General features: G+C 39.3%; 1 protein-coding gene across 1 annotated transcript in view; it reads left to right on the top strand.

The window, feature by feature from the left end:
• The window catches only part of LOC123024465 (neuronal membrane glycoprotein M6-a), a 37,106-nt gene that overhangs the window by 6,817 nt on the left and 14,998 nt on the right, over positions 1-15,291 (top strand). The window contains exon 2 of the mRNA XM_044432185.1: positions 2,633-2,789. Within this exon, the coding sequence (XP_044288120.1) occupies positions 2,633-2,789 (157 nt within the window). The remainder of the gene's footprint in view (positions 1-2,632; positions 2,790-15,291) is intronic.

Raw genomic sequence — 15,291 nt, forward strand, 5'->3', positions numbered from 1 at the left:
TTTCTTTCTTGTGCAGTTAATGCTGTTAGAGCCAATTCACATGATAAAGTCAAATGCGGGCCGTATTATTCATTTATTTATTTATTGCATTTGCATTCCTTCCCCCGCCCCCCCCAGCCAGAATGCTCTCTGGGTGGCTCACAGCACAGTCATAAACAATAATACAGATAAAAATAGAAAATACACATACAAATAAATGACAATAATAACTAAAACCATAGAACATAATAAAGTAAAAACACAATATAAAACAACAGGAGGACACACACATTATAAACAATAAAACTACCAACCAATAAAACAATAAAGCAATAAACCAGCAGCAAGACCAATATCATAATCTAAAAATAAACTAACTAAATAAACAAAACAGTCCTAACTTGGTGCCAAAAACAAGGTAAAGTGGGTGCTAGTCGCACTTTCCTTGGAAGGGAATTCCAGAGGTGGTGTGGGACAGCAAAGAAGGCCCTTTTGCTCATCAATTCCCACCTCACCTCATGGGGCAGGGGGAAGAGGGCTTCCATATTAGGCCCCACAAGCCCTGTATGGCCACCAGTATCTGCTCCCACTGAAAATGGGGAGGGGGGCAAGGAAAGGAAAAAGTGCTCTAGGGAGGGGTTTATGGTTCCTGCCTTCGAAGTAGAGAGCAGTGCGTGGCAGCCCTTGAGATCAGGCTGTGAAAGAGAACCTATGACTACCCCGTAGTGAAATACCAATAAGGTAGTCTTTTTGGCACCAGGTTATGATGGCCATTTGTGCCGAGGCTTTTAAAGACATACTGGGCTATCCAAAGACTTAAGAGGTTGCTGTTAACTGTATGTTGTAGCAGCTTTTTTCTTTTGGGGTTTAAAATCTTTGTATTTTGATAAGATTTTATAGTATATTGCGCTTTTTTTCCTTAACTGTTTTAACCTGCCCAGAGAGATTTGGCTATTGTATAGTACAGAAATGGAGTATGTAATAACAATAATAAACAATTCCTAAACAACCCTGACAATGGACAACTATCTTACAGTGCATTAAGGGAGGGCTGGCAGGTGCTTAGTCCAAACTGGAAGTAAGATATTGCAAGGAGGAATTAAGATTCCGCTCCAGCTCCTCACTCTGCACATGGACCTCTGCTTTTAGACTCGTGGAAGTGGCAGTGTTGCATGCGTATCAAATCAGGGAGTCCTGCTGTTGAAAGCAGGGGGAGTGGGAGAAGGCCTATTTGCATACTCCCTTTTCTCCCCACTTCACCCCGCAGGGTCTCCCTGGAGCAACATGGTAGCTGGCACAAGGTGATCCAGTGGGCAGAAAGAAATGGCATCATGGCTTCCCTCTACTGTTGGTGGAAGCTAGATTGGAGGCCCTTCTAGTAACGGAAGAACTCATTCTTTGCACATAAAAGGACCGTTAGATCCATATCCACGGGTGCCATGCCTTCAGTTTCCCTCCTTTGTCTATGTGCTGTGCAGTGAATTTTTTATTTTATTTTTTATTTTTAAAAGCAAAAGCCAAATAAACAAACAATAACCCCATGACCTCATTTCATCTTGGAAGGGAAAGTGGAAAACACACAAAGCAAACTTTTTGTTATGCTGCCAGCTTAAAAATTCATTCATTCAAAAACCGAGTTTGTGTCAAAGGCTTGCGGATCTGGTCTGAATCCTTGTGACACTTTTGGATTACAAATGGATCTTTCTAATGAAAGTGAAGTGTTGAAAATATCAGGGAGTAGGGTCAGTTGGTCATGATTCTCATTCTATTTCATGATTGAAAAGGCGTGCAGTGTAGAAATTAATAGGGGATATGCCCAGTGAAGGTAGAGAAAGTTCGTTTCTGTTGGCACAATCCTATGCATGGTAGACAAAAAACAATTCCCACAACTCTCAGCATGCCCCCAACCAGGAGTTGTAGGATCTTTTTCTGTCTAAATATTCATAGAATTGCACCATATGTATTATACTAGCATTTGGCATCCTTTTACTATGAGTTCTCCAAGCCATAGAATTCTATAAGACTGAGAAATTAGACATAGCTTAATTTGAGGCAGCAATAGGCACACTTTGCTACATCTACATCATTATTGCTGAAGGCAAAGAATGCCAACCAAAAAAGGGAAACGTAAAATGGCAAATGCGTTAACATTATCCTGTAACAGCAGAGATTTGATTTGTAATGGAGAAATGGTCTTGACTGCACACTTGAACAAAACAGATCATCAACTGCCCACCCAGCTCTTCCAACTGGATGTGGAAAGTAACAAGCATCCATTCATCTGTGCAAGTGCATTGAAGAGCATTGGCAGTTTGACAGCTGTTTATGTGTTTTGCACTGAAAGAAGGGGAGATCCCAATATATTCTAAATACATAAAATGTTAAAATGCCACTGTCAGTCTGTATGTGTGTGTTGCACCAGCATAAATTGCTTGAATGATTTTCACTGGAAGAAATCTGCATTTCTTATGTGAATATTCACTGTTCTGTGATTCATAAGACAAGATCTATCAGCAACTCAGTTACCTTATTGCTACACTGTATCAACTGCTGATGTCCCAACTGGAGAAATGCCTGTCTATTTTTTTTAAAGTGTTAATAGTCAGAGTCTTCAGTAAAATTTTACTAACATGTATACCTTTTTATTACACAGGATTGACATCTTCAAATATGTGATCTATGGCGTAGCAGCTGCCTTCTTTGTTTATGGCATTTTGCTGATGGTAGAAGGATTTTTTACAACTGGTGCCATCAAGGATCTCTATGGAGATTTCAAAATCACCACCTGCGGCAGATGTGTCAGTGCCTGGGTATGTTAATATGACAGCGTTGATTACCCATGCTAATTTAGCTGGGCTGAAGTGTTTTAATTAATTCATACAAAGTTAAATGGTTTCTATAGACACAAAATATGTCTCTGAGAATGTATCTGGAGCAGATGATGTCATTGTCTTAGACTTAAGGATTTGCAGAAACCTTAGGCGTAATGCTTAGAAACACTATATTCTATGGATCTAGGCTTCAGAAGGTGACTCACAGCATTTTAGACAGTGGCTAAATTCTCCTCCTTTTAAAGAACACACAACAATATTGTGCTTGGATTGTACTTCAAGAGTATACTGCTTTATGCAGGGTACTTATATCAAGATGTCACAGCTCTCTTTTAGATGGTCATTTGATGGTAATGCTAATTATGGTATCCATGTTGCTTTTCTGTGAGATTGGTTTTGGATAGTACAAAAAGCCTCCTACTTTTTGCACTTCCACTGCGATGTCAGAAGGGGACTTTGCATGGGTAGGATGCACCATCTGTCCTGTAGTTGTAGATAACCAGCTATTCACTTGTGAATTCTCTCCCACACATTCAGAAAGAAACTGGATAGCCATCTGAGTGAAATGGTGTAAATTGGTGTCCTGCAACAGCAGACCCAATGGCCTTTTTAGCCCCTTCCAACTCTACTATTCTGTGTTTCTATGACATTCAAAGTCCCTCTAAGTGAAGTAAGTGTACCATGTGGGAGAAAATAAGCCCAAGTGCACAGACCAAGATTCCTTCTATCCTGCCCAGCCTGCCTTGTGCTATTATGAAAATAAATGTAGCAGTTATTTATTTTAGGCAATGCACAATAATCTCTGCTCACAGGAATTACGATTTGGTATCAGAAAATTACATTGCGTGAGATGGGGCACTATGGTTAGCTGCATAGGCCAAAGAAGCCAGGATGAAGGTGTAGTTGCATAAGAAAAGTATGTGTATGTAGCTTATTCAGGCATCCAAGCATACTTACATGAGCACACAAGGTGGAAGAGTGAGAACTGTTCTCATCACCCTCCTCAAGTGCAGGAAATCCTTCCAGGCCTCTTCAATTTATGGGCAACCTCTATTGGTAGAAGGAATCCTGCTTCAGAGGACCATGAGGAGGGAGGGCAAGAATGGTGGTGGTGGTGGTGGGTGGACAGGCAGATCTTGCTTGTTCATTCATCTCTCCCTCCTCACATGTTAGGATGCTATTCTGAATATGGCTTTTATGTTAAAACAAAAGCGGTTATTAGTTTGAGGGTACAGAAACATAATCCAGATGGTTTTATAACTGGATAATAATGGGATGTTTGAAATTATTATAAGGGAGGCTGTTAGGAGAATGTATAACAATATGTTAAACAACGTAAAGAGATAAGAAACAATCCACAATCTTAAAATGGTGAAAATGAAAAGCTAGGCCCATCTTCAGGATAATCAATGTGCCTCACCGAATTGCTTTTCATTTTAAATTCTTACATACTGATCCAAATTGTGTTTACTTGGAAATTAATGCAGATGATTTCAGTATGACACCTTTTAAATGAGATGCAGTTAAGATCAGGGCATTAGGTTGCAACCCAAGGCTTTCTTGAATAAAATGGGCTTATGTTTTCCACCATAATTACCTAATTGCTCATGGTACAGATAAATGTTGGATGGTGAATATGTCTATTTTCACTCGATGTTACTTGTTCATATATTCACTCTTAAATCCACTCTGACCTGCATTAATTGGCAAATATTTAAAATCTGCATGAAAAGCCACATTTAATTTTATCTCAGACTATATGTAATTTGAGCATTTGGAAACATTCAGGAACTACAAATGTTGGAAGTGCCATAAACTATGATGTATGGATCAGTTCAGTTTGTTTTGGAATCCACAGATTAAATTCTGGAAGTCTTCATGTTAATAACCCATAAATCTCTGTTTAACAAAACAATGTGAACCATTACTGTTGGGTATTTAGTCCAAACATTGTGATTGCCATATTGATGGACACAGTAATGAAAATTGTGGTAATCAAGGTTTTGCTATGTAAAGGGACTAGTATGTAATACTATATGCAAAAAAGACCTGTCATTTCTAAATGTCTGATTTCTAGCAAGGACTTATTGCAAATTTGATCGAGCAAGACATGTGGCCATAGAAACATTTGTATCTGCATATTTCAGGAACTGGAAACTCTGAATGTGATTCTGATTTTGAAAAATAGTTCTGCAAAGATTAGTCATCTGTGTTTGTTTTTTGCAACTGTGAAACTGGAGCAATTGTTATATAAAAGCATTTTTCTAGACTGACAAATTTAAAGGCTGGTCTGATAACAAGATCTGAAATTTCTGGATGACCACACTTCTAATTAGCTAGGAATCCTTATTCATAGGGCATTTCACTCCTTGAAGTTCATCTGTTATGTTTCCAAACTCTGTCTTCTTCAGCACCTTGCTCCATGGACAAACACAGAGTTAATTGCAATGGAGGAGTCAATTCACTCAAGAGTCCTTACTAGCAATTTTTTCAAAGATGAATCAGGGTCATAGCCCAGGTCAAGCCCCCAGGATAACAGGGAAATACAGTCAGAATTCAGAGACAGCATTAAGTCTATAGCGCAGGAGTCCAAAGGTGAGCTAAGGTCAGGATACAAGAAGCCAGAAATTAGTGTTGTTTTCAACAAATTCCAGATAACATGTCTCCTATGCACTACACATGGTGCATCTTCTGCATTTTATAATCCTTACTTCTGAGGATTTGCCTGGATTCCAGTGCTTTGTTTTAAAGGAGTCTTGTTGATCTACCCCTTAAGGCAACAATGCTATCTGGGACTGGGTGGGTGCTGGCACTCTGCTGGCAGGGACAGGAATGTGGTCCTCTCTCCGACGAAATGTTATAATAATAATAATCATAATAATAATAATAATAATACCTCCTAACATACATGGTTCCATGGTCTTCTTTTTCAAGTAATTCTGGCTTCTCAGAAGGAATGTCCCTCCTGCAGAGACATGGATTCTCTCCGCCCCCCACCCCAGGGACTCCGGATTCTATCACTGTTTATTAGCTTGTAGAAAAAGCACCTTGAATTTCTCAGCTGGTATCTGGCCATCTTCTGGGGATTAATATTTTCATGCTGACAGTGGCTCTGTGTCACCGTAACTCTTTCCCTTAATTGTGTTGCCTTTACTACAGGGTTTTTTATTACCTTTTGAACATATGTTTGCAGAAATTCTTAATCATTAATGAGATTTCTATCTTCATCTGTAAGATAACCAACTATTGGCCGCATACATCTTCCCTTTAACTATTCACATAAATTTAACATGACACCTTTTAGTACTGATTTTTTTTCATACTGGCATTTTGGTGGTATATCATTCTACAGTTTGATATATTGGAAAAGAAATAGCTTATGGGTTCATTTAGCAATCTTGTCTTTTCAAAGAAAGCATATAACAGGCTTCTTTTTTTCTATATGTAAATCATATGGTACTTAAGTGGGAGCCATTAATTACATGTGCACATAGATTACTAAACTGCACTTTCTCCACTTGCTTGCTTAAAACTAAATTCAAATGAGGAGCACAAAATGTATGTTTTCTGATTTCCTGGGGTGCTTTTTAAAGCAGTCATTAACCTCATTGACCCAAAGAATCAGAAATAAGGTCTTTCTTTGGAGCATCGTGATAAGAACATAAGCAGAGACCTGCTGAATTGAATCAAAGCTCTGCCTGATCCAATATCTCCTTCCCATAGTGACTACCCAGATGACTTTGGGTAGAACAATTGCAGGACATGAGGGCAACTACTGGGCATTAGAGATGTTTTTCCTTTGATTTTAGAGATATCACATAGCCTACCATGTGGTTACCATAGTGGTTACTTGGACCTATCCTCATGGGTTTATTTAATCCCCTATTAAAGCTATCCAAGTTGGCAGCTGTCACCACATCTTGTGGTAGCAACTTCCATAGTTTAACTTCCCTTAGTATGGCTGGAAATTCCCATTGTGTAGTCATTGGATGACCCAATTTTAGATTCCAGTATTATATGAGGAGGAAAATTTCTAACTTTCCATTTTCTCTTCACTATGAATTATTTGAAACATTTCTGTCACATTTCTCCTTATTTATCTTTTTTCCCAAGATAAAATGCCCCAACATTGGTTTTTTCTGACACCATAGATTTGTTTAAATCATTGCATAATAATTACATTATACAAAGCATTGTATGATATGGATAATTTTTATGCCTTTCCTAATGATACCCATTATTCATAACAGCTACACATTAGGTCAATATTTTCATCAACCCAAGTCCCCTTTCCTGGTTAATGATTTCCAGCTCATATCGCATTAGTGCATATGTGACATTTGGAGCTTTATCCCAATATGCACCACTTTGATTTTGCTTCCTTTGAACTGTAATTCCCATTTTAATGCCTGTTCACCTAGTTTTGAATCACTTCTTAATCCCTTTAATATCCAAAATCTCTGAATGAGTTTTTTTGGCCTGAGGGGTAAAGTAAAGCTCTTCAGAACCTTATCACATTCAGAAGATCTTTGGCCCATCAGAAACAAGTGTACATACAGAGGTACAAAATTTGAGGAATGAACCCACTGTAGAAGTTCACACCCTTAATTTTGTTAGACACAGAATCTTTTCTCCCTAGCTGGGCTCTGCAAGAAGTGTTTCTGTGTGCTACTGCACTAGTGGGCTGAAAACTGGTGATATCAGTAACTCTCTGAGGCAGTTTTCAATGTTTGAGAATGGGGGTGGATGCACACTTCACTGAATAAATATATGTTCAGTGCTTTAAAAATGAATACAGCTTGTCTGCAGCAGCAGGAATTTGGCGGACGAGACAGACTCCTGAATCAGTACTGGATTTGCTAGCCAATACATATGTCAAAGGCATTGTGAATGCAGGAGGACACTTGGCTCCATTTGCAAGAACGTAGTGATTCTTCATTTGTATATACCTTTGTAGGAAGCCAGTGAACTGCACCATTTCTTATCTGTTGTGGTTCTTTTTCCAACAAAAAGCTTCTGCCATTCATCTTCAGCTTCCTACTCCTCAGATCACAAGCAAATAATCTCATTCTATTTTCATTTCGTGTATTACATTTCTTTGAAATAGCTGAATCTCTCTGGATTGTTTACAAAGATTAAAACTTCAAAATACATTATGAAAGGCATTTTCATACAAACACAGAAACAAACAGCACACAGACACACATAATTTTAAACAGCAAGAAAAATCAATAAGAAAGATCCAGGAGCTGATGGGGTTCTCCCTTTCTCCCAGCAAGATGCCATTCACAGTTGATCTGCTAAGTTAGCAACTTATTTTTGTATCTTTGCTGTTTCCCACATATCAAGTGATTTAAATGAACCCATGAACTGCAGGCTCAGCAGAGAGCCACATGAAAACGATACAGAGAAAGCTTACAGAAAGACAGCCCAGTCATCTCCCCTCCTGCTTGCACAAGCCAAGCAGCACGATGAAAGTCATTTGGGTCAACAGCAAATCCAGCAAAAGATTCCGAATGAGTCTTGCCACAGCACAAGGGCAAGCCATTGAAAGGTTTGAACTTGATGGAAAGGTTTGAACTTCCATCCCTGTGCACTCAGACTGCATGTGCTTCATCCCATCCCTGCTGACTGCAACTATGAACAGCTTTTCCCAGAGCTAGTCAGGAGTGCAGAGTGCAAATTAAATGGGAACAGTTGATGCCAAGTCGACTCCATGTGCTGCCTCAAGGAGTAATTTGGGATCCCAGGTGGGTCAGAGCTGAGCAACAGTTCTGACCTGCAGAGGTTCAACACTCATAAATAAATTCCAGACAATACACAGCAGGGTAGTTTGCACTGATGATGTGCCAGAAGCTGAATGAAACTCAACTGGAGAAAATACCATGTGTATTGCAGGCTGGAAATCAATATTGGTTAGGCTTTTTCTACAGTGGCCTCAGGGCTAGCTTTATCTGGCAGCAAGAAGAAGCACACTGCCTCAGGTGCTGGGATTCAGGATGAGTAGTTGGAAGAGTTTGATGTCAAAATGATGAAAAATTTTGGTCCTTGGAAGGGAAGGGGGGATATATTTGGTGTTGAGCTTCAGGCTGATGCTGAATCTGGGCTGATGCTGAAGTTCTTTGTGCTGAAATGATTACGTGAAGGCCATCTAAATTGTGCTCCTCATAGTCCACCAGATAATTGGTATGAAGGCCATCTAAATTGTGCTCCTCATAGTCCACCAGATAACTGGTTTTTCAGGCTGTGTTCAGCGTGATTATGATGGCACATGTACATTCATACTCACCACAAATATGTTCCACCTAGGCTGCTACATGGGGAGAAAGGGGATTTGGTGACAGCTGAAGATGGGGCACCTGTGAGTGCCATGTGGGAATCTTTCTTTGGCTGCTCGTACATGCCCTAGCAGAAAAGCAACAATTTCCAATCAAACTTTGTTCTTTAAATCTTCAGGGCATGCTTTTGGACACAATATAATGGATCAGGTTAATTTGCATGGAACTGAATTAGCATCTTTAGTTAAGCCATAAACTGTTCCAATAAATTGCATAGGAGATATATTAGGCATGCAGCATAATTAATGCATTAATGTTAACACACTGATCTTCAAATTGGGTTAGCTTGATCAGGGCAATGATGTCTAGCTGCTGAGAGGATTCGAGGCTTGTTGTACAGTGATGAAATGAACAAATGCTGGCATCATGTGTAGTAATTCATGTCTTGCAATTTATTATCTGCATATGCAGTGTGAAGGGTGGGGGAGAAGTCAACACAATTCCATTAGATTCACACTTTCCATCCTTCTGCTTAGGGACTGTTTGACATTCTTCTTTGATGGCTTCAAAGTGATGCCTGTAAGGTATCAAACAAAAAGAGACAAGCATGGAATGCATAATTAACCAGCTTGCTTATGTCAAATGTTTATGCAATGTGGCTATTCGTGTGAATTGATGAGGAAAAGGTGGCTTTTAATCTTACTTCTTTTTAATTTTTTTAACTTCCTGATGAAAGTAATAACAGTACCTTTGCTCCAGTGCATTTTGTGTTTATTTATTTAGAAAATGTGTAGGCCGTCCATCACTGTTGTCTCTGAACAGCTTACAACATTATTCCAAATCCTAAATAAAATAATTTAACTGTTCCACAACTGAGCCTAAAACTAACCTATTTAAAATAAATTAAACAGGTACTGGTGTGATTTAGGTGATTAGGTGTTTAACAGGTATTAGGTGTGATTCAGAGCCCATCTTGCACCAAAGGCAGTAATATAATTTACATGCGGATTACTTGTTTACTTTTCTGTACAATATGTACCTCCCACTACCGCATCAATGTTTTCTGTCCCAGGTTTGGAAAAGTTGCTGATTTGGGCTAACAGTACTTAGTGCTCGTTTCACCTCACAGAAGCACAGGCACATAAAGATACTATAGTATCACCAATTAAAAAATGATGGAACCACAAAGAAAATGGGGTTGTTTTGAGTTATATCCATTCCAGTTCATGATATCCAGTTCAAATTAGTGGATCCTGCACAAATCCACAGTGGACTCAAATGGGTTTGAATTTCTAAGAATATGACCCACAGATTCTGGGCCTGCCAACTTTTCCCAAGATGTTCAGATTCTGTGAACTTGTGAACCTTTTTTTTTTTTTAATGGTCAGTAAGTTTATGCAATATTGATGGTAGTTTTTCATTTTAAAAAAGCAGTCTTTAAAAATGCACATTTTTCCTATGGGATAAAGCATAAAAATACATATTTTGCAGAGCTGGGGGTATTTGCAAATTTTTAAGAATTTGCAAATTTGTTTATGAATGAATTTCTGTGAATCAGTGAATTGGATGATAGAATAAAAACCACCTGCCAATTTATGAAATATAGAATGGATTTTACAGTATCTTGTATGTCCTTGTGTCCAGTGGACCCCCCCCCCCCCGGTGCTGGTAGGCAAGTGATTTATAGCAGAGATAGGGACAAGACACATTGTAATGATTTCAGGAAAGGGAGTAAATTGAACTAGATATTGCTCGGGGGAGGAGAAGATATGTGGAAATGGAAGCACTGTTTTCATGTAGGTGGGATTCTTGTTCTTTTGTTAAGGGATAAGCACATTAGGCTCTGGTTTTGACAGTGAAATATCTGATTTGGACTTTGGATCTGTCCTGTGTAATGGGCCAGAAGCCTTTCCGCCTCCTAAGCAATGAATTGACTATTTTAAATGAAATTATAATATAGAAAAGAAAAAGAGAGAGTATATTACAATAGGATAGCAATCAAAGTCATGTATGTAGCCCACCTTCCATTCGCATCACCAGCCACCCAGTAAGGGAGAAGAAAATAAGTTCTTGGGCATGACAAAAATAGCTGTACATCACAAAGAGAAGAAAAGACCATCCTGTTTATTACCATTGCTTTAGCACAAACATCTGGCATATTGCCAACCCCAAGGTCCAACAATGGGGGAGGGGAGGAATTTCTAATAGAGAAGGAAGTTCTAAATGACTCTATGAGTCTGGATGAGGTTATGTTTAAGAGTGCCTTAAACAATACTGCGGTAGTAATATTAAGATGTGGTGAAAAAAATAAGCCAAGGTGAATTCCAGCTCCCACATCTTGCACCAGTTATACAACTTTAGGACATCCCCCAAAATGTGGGTCAAATGCTATGAGGTATCACTAGAGGATTTTACTAACTTGATTCCTGATATTTTTGTTTCCTATATTGTAGATATCTTAGGAAGTGTTACTGGTGTTTTACCTATGATGGGTCAGAGTCTTTTGTACATGATTTGAATAGGCAGCACTCTATTATATTGTTTTGTTCTACTGTTCATTTAGGGAGACTGTGCTGCTTTTATAAGGAGTTTGTAAGTCATGCAGACTCTCTAAATGGACTTGCAGTTGGTGTCTGGATTAGATTTTTGTAAGATGGGACTGGCTTCAAGTGGGTCGACATTTTCACAGCTATGTGGAATTATAAGATCGATGCATAATTTTGAAAAGTCACTCATAGCATACTGGCCTATTTTTATTCTAGGACAAGTTATTCATTACCCTGATCACTACTTGGCTGTGTAATAAGTCAACTGCATTATTTTAGGCCCATCTGTTTGTATAGTAAGTGCTGCTACCGCATTCTTCTTGCCACTCCATTTGTGATCTTACTTCAGGGTTCTAATTAAATTACCAAAGATTCAGTTTGTTTGCTGGTTCATCAACATAATGAAATTGGCAAGTGTGCTTGTTTCTTCCATTCTGTTTCAGTTGACAAACTCAGAATTTACCTTGAGGCAATACCTCTTTTACCTATGACCATTTTCTGGTGTTGTGTCTGCATCTTTCCATTTCAGCAGGATGGAAGAATGAAAGTTTAGTGAGATCACGTGCCTAGTGGTGGCATGTGAAGTATCTCATGGAAACATGGGGACTACGTTTTCTCTTGCTATAGCAGCCTAGCATAGTTCCATTGCTGTAACCTAAAGGATGATTCATCTCAGTTTTGAAGCATATTGCTAAGAGGGTTTTGATGCCTTGAAGCAGAGAGTGGCTGTGTCCTGCATGGCATCCTGAGTTACTGAGGCTATAGCCAGTGGCAATGTCAGGTTTTTGGGGAATCCTTGTGCAACGTGTCCTCAGTGGGAAACACGTTGATGAATTTGTCCTCTTGGATTTGTCTACACTGCATAGTCATTCATCCTCTTGCTCTGGACTGAATGTGTACCACCATCCAGAGGAAGAATGCAAAGCAAGTGAAGGAAAGTGCTCTATTTCCATCCTCTTTCATTGCTTATATGGTCCAAGAAGGCAGATGAACAAGCTGTGATAGCAAGGGGGAACACCGACAGGGCCAGGAAGCTGCTGGGATTGGCAGTGGGCTTTCTGCAGGGATGTGGGCCAGACCAGGTGCCTAACCCTGACACCAGTCCTTTTTACGCATTTGTTGCGCATGCCATGAGAGCTAAAACAGCCCTCATTATGGGCTTTCTGTCATCCAGCAGCAAAACTAAAAGAAGCATGAAGGCTCATACCTTTAAGTATTAGATCTCTGTGGAGAACAAAAACAGAACATGGTAGGCAGAAAGGAGAATGGATGGCCCACTGAGCTGAAAACAGCCTTTCCTGGCATGACCGCTTGGAACAAAGAGCAAAGCATCAGCATGCAGGCACATCCTCTGCTTGCCACATGCTGCAAGGTGCAAAGTAGGGAGTACTTTTGAAAGGTTTGCCAAGAGAGTGCGTGAGTGAGTGAGTGAGTGAGTGTGTGTGTGTGAGAGAGAGAGAGAGAGAGAGCGAGCAAGTTTATATACCCCAATCTCGTGTTTATTTCATATATTTATTTAATGTGTTTGGTTGAGAAAATGTCTATTTCATATAAGAAAATATGATCATGACTTCAACAAATTAAAAATAATTACACAATGAGTTAAAATATATGTACCTAGTAACTAGGCACTTGTCATAAAGACAAAGCATGATTCAGCAGTATTTCAACAGTACCACAAGCAGACATGACCGTACAACTCTTAAGTTGCAGTAAATCTAAAGTTCTTAGTAAGTACACCATCACTAATTCAGGAGAAAAAAAGCCTACTGTTCAATAACCTTGGGCTGCCAGAAGTTAGCAACTGATCATACAACAGAGAGTTGTACTATCTTTCAGAAATAACTTTCTTTCTATAAAATGTGTTGCTTCTTCTAAAAACTAAAATCTGTGCATATATGCTTCTATTGGATTTATTTACGAATATTACAAATGTATGATAGACTACTGTGTATTGCTTTATTATTAATAGTATATCCTACCCAGCAATCTCATTTTCTTCCTCATGAAAAACAGATGATGGCAAACCTGAGAAAATCAATCACATTGATGCCAATTAATAATGTAGAAAGAAATATATGAGCAAGTCAAGACTAAAAAAAAAGAAATAAAGTAGATGCCATGGTCTTGTCTGCATTACACCTCTTGCGGCTTCATCTTTACAGCAGCAAACAGAAGCGTGAGGACTAAGTTCAACAAGCCCTAAAGTAAGAATGAGATGTGACAAGCAGGACTGTTGTGCCACGGAGAAATGTTGAGTTAAATTATTCTGGCATGCATGCGTGTCCTTCCTGCTGCTGCACGTGTTCCCCTGTTGACACTGTTATCAATGCAGATCAGGACAGCTCCATGAGAGATGAACGGAAGCAGTATGGAAAACAGGGACCAGTGGGTGTGTATCCAGTCCCCTCACCCAAAAAAGTCCCATTGATTCTTGCTAAGCACATGGCGTAACAAAACAAAATATGACATGAACTTGCAGTTTTTTGACTCATACATACTGACTGTAAAATTGGCATGATTTCTGATTGAGGTGGGGGCATTGAGATTGCAGCTTCTTTGTTATAATGTACAGTAATTCCTTGGTTCACAAACGTTTTCTGTTTAGTTCATGAACAGAAATTTTGCTTCTGTTCACAAACTCCGCATTGGGTGAGGAACATGATCGCGGCCATCTTCCCCGCACCATGACCTCATGGCAGAGCATGTCCGTGCAGGGAAGATGGCCTCATTCGTGTTCACACAAACATGAACGCGGCCGTCTTCCCCACTCTGACACATGGCTGCAGCTTCCTCTAGTTGCAATCGTGGTCACAGACTCTCCCTCCAAACAATAAGCTCCTCCCCACCCACCTTCCTGTCCTCCACTCCAGAAGTCGCCTCAAGCAAGGTTAGCATTCTCTCTCTTCATACTCTACTGTACTTTGTTTCATATTTTTGTGGTTAAAAAAATTACATATGGTTCAAAAAGGAGTAACCTTATTTATAATGAATCTTTTGGGGAAATTTGACTCAGTTTGCAACCAGTTCAGTTCATGACCAAGATCATGGAATGAATTAAGTTCGTGAACCAAGGTACCACTGTATAATAGTTTCCCTGAAAATCAGAGCATGCATATACATAGATGCAAACACATGATTATAGTTTTTGCCGTACCTCAAGTTCTTCTTGTTAGCACAGTTGGCCTAGTCGGTTTGAATTATCCAGCTTTTGCATATAGCCAAACCCAAGTGTTACTTTTAATCACAAGATGACTAGCTATGCAATCCTATACATGTTATCTAAGTGAAACCCCATTTAGTTCAATTAAATTCAGTTAAACTTAGTCCTGGGTAAGTGCTACAATCTGAAAAATGCATTTTGGATAGTGATATTCATCCAAGCCTTGCAAATTGTTCAACCCACAATCATGCTTTGAGAGTGAGATTCTTGAAGATTAACGAATAGCAGTTCAAGTCACTTGTAAGAATGTGAATATCCTCTATGAACAAAGATTGGTTGATTGTAATCAGTGTACTGCAGGGGTAGGGAACCTGGTGCTCTCAAGATGTGGTTTGACTCCAGCTCTCATCAGCTCCAGCCAGCAAGGCCAATGAATAATGTAGAAAGCAGTTGTAGTTAAACATCTGGAGGGCAACAATAATGGTATGAGGAAA

Source organism: Varanus komodoensis, unplaced genomic scaffold, assembly GCF_004798865.1.
Source record: "Varanus komodoensis strain SLA01 unplaced genomic scaffold, ASM479886v1 scaffold237, whole genome shotgun sequence".
Classification (NCBI taxonomy): domain Eukaryota; kingdom Metazoa; phylum Chordata; class Lepidosauria; order Squamata; family Varanidae; genus Varanus; species Varanus komodoensis.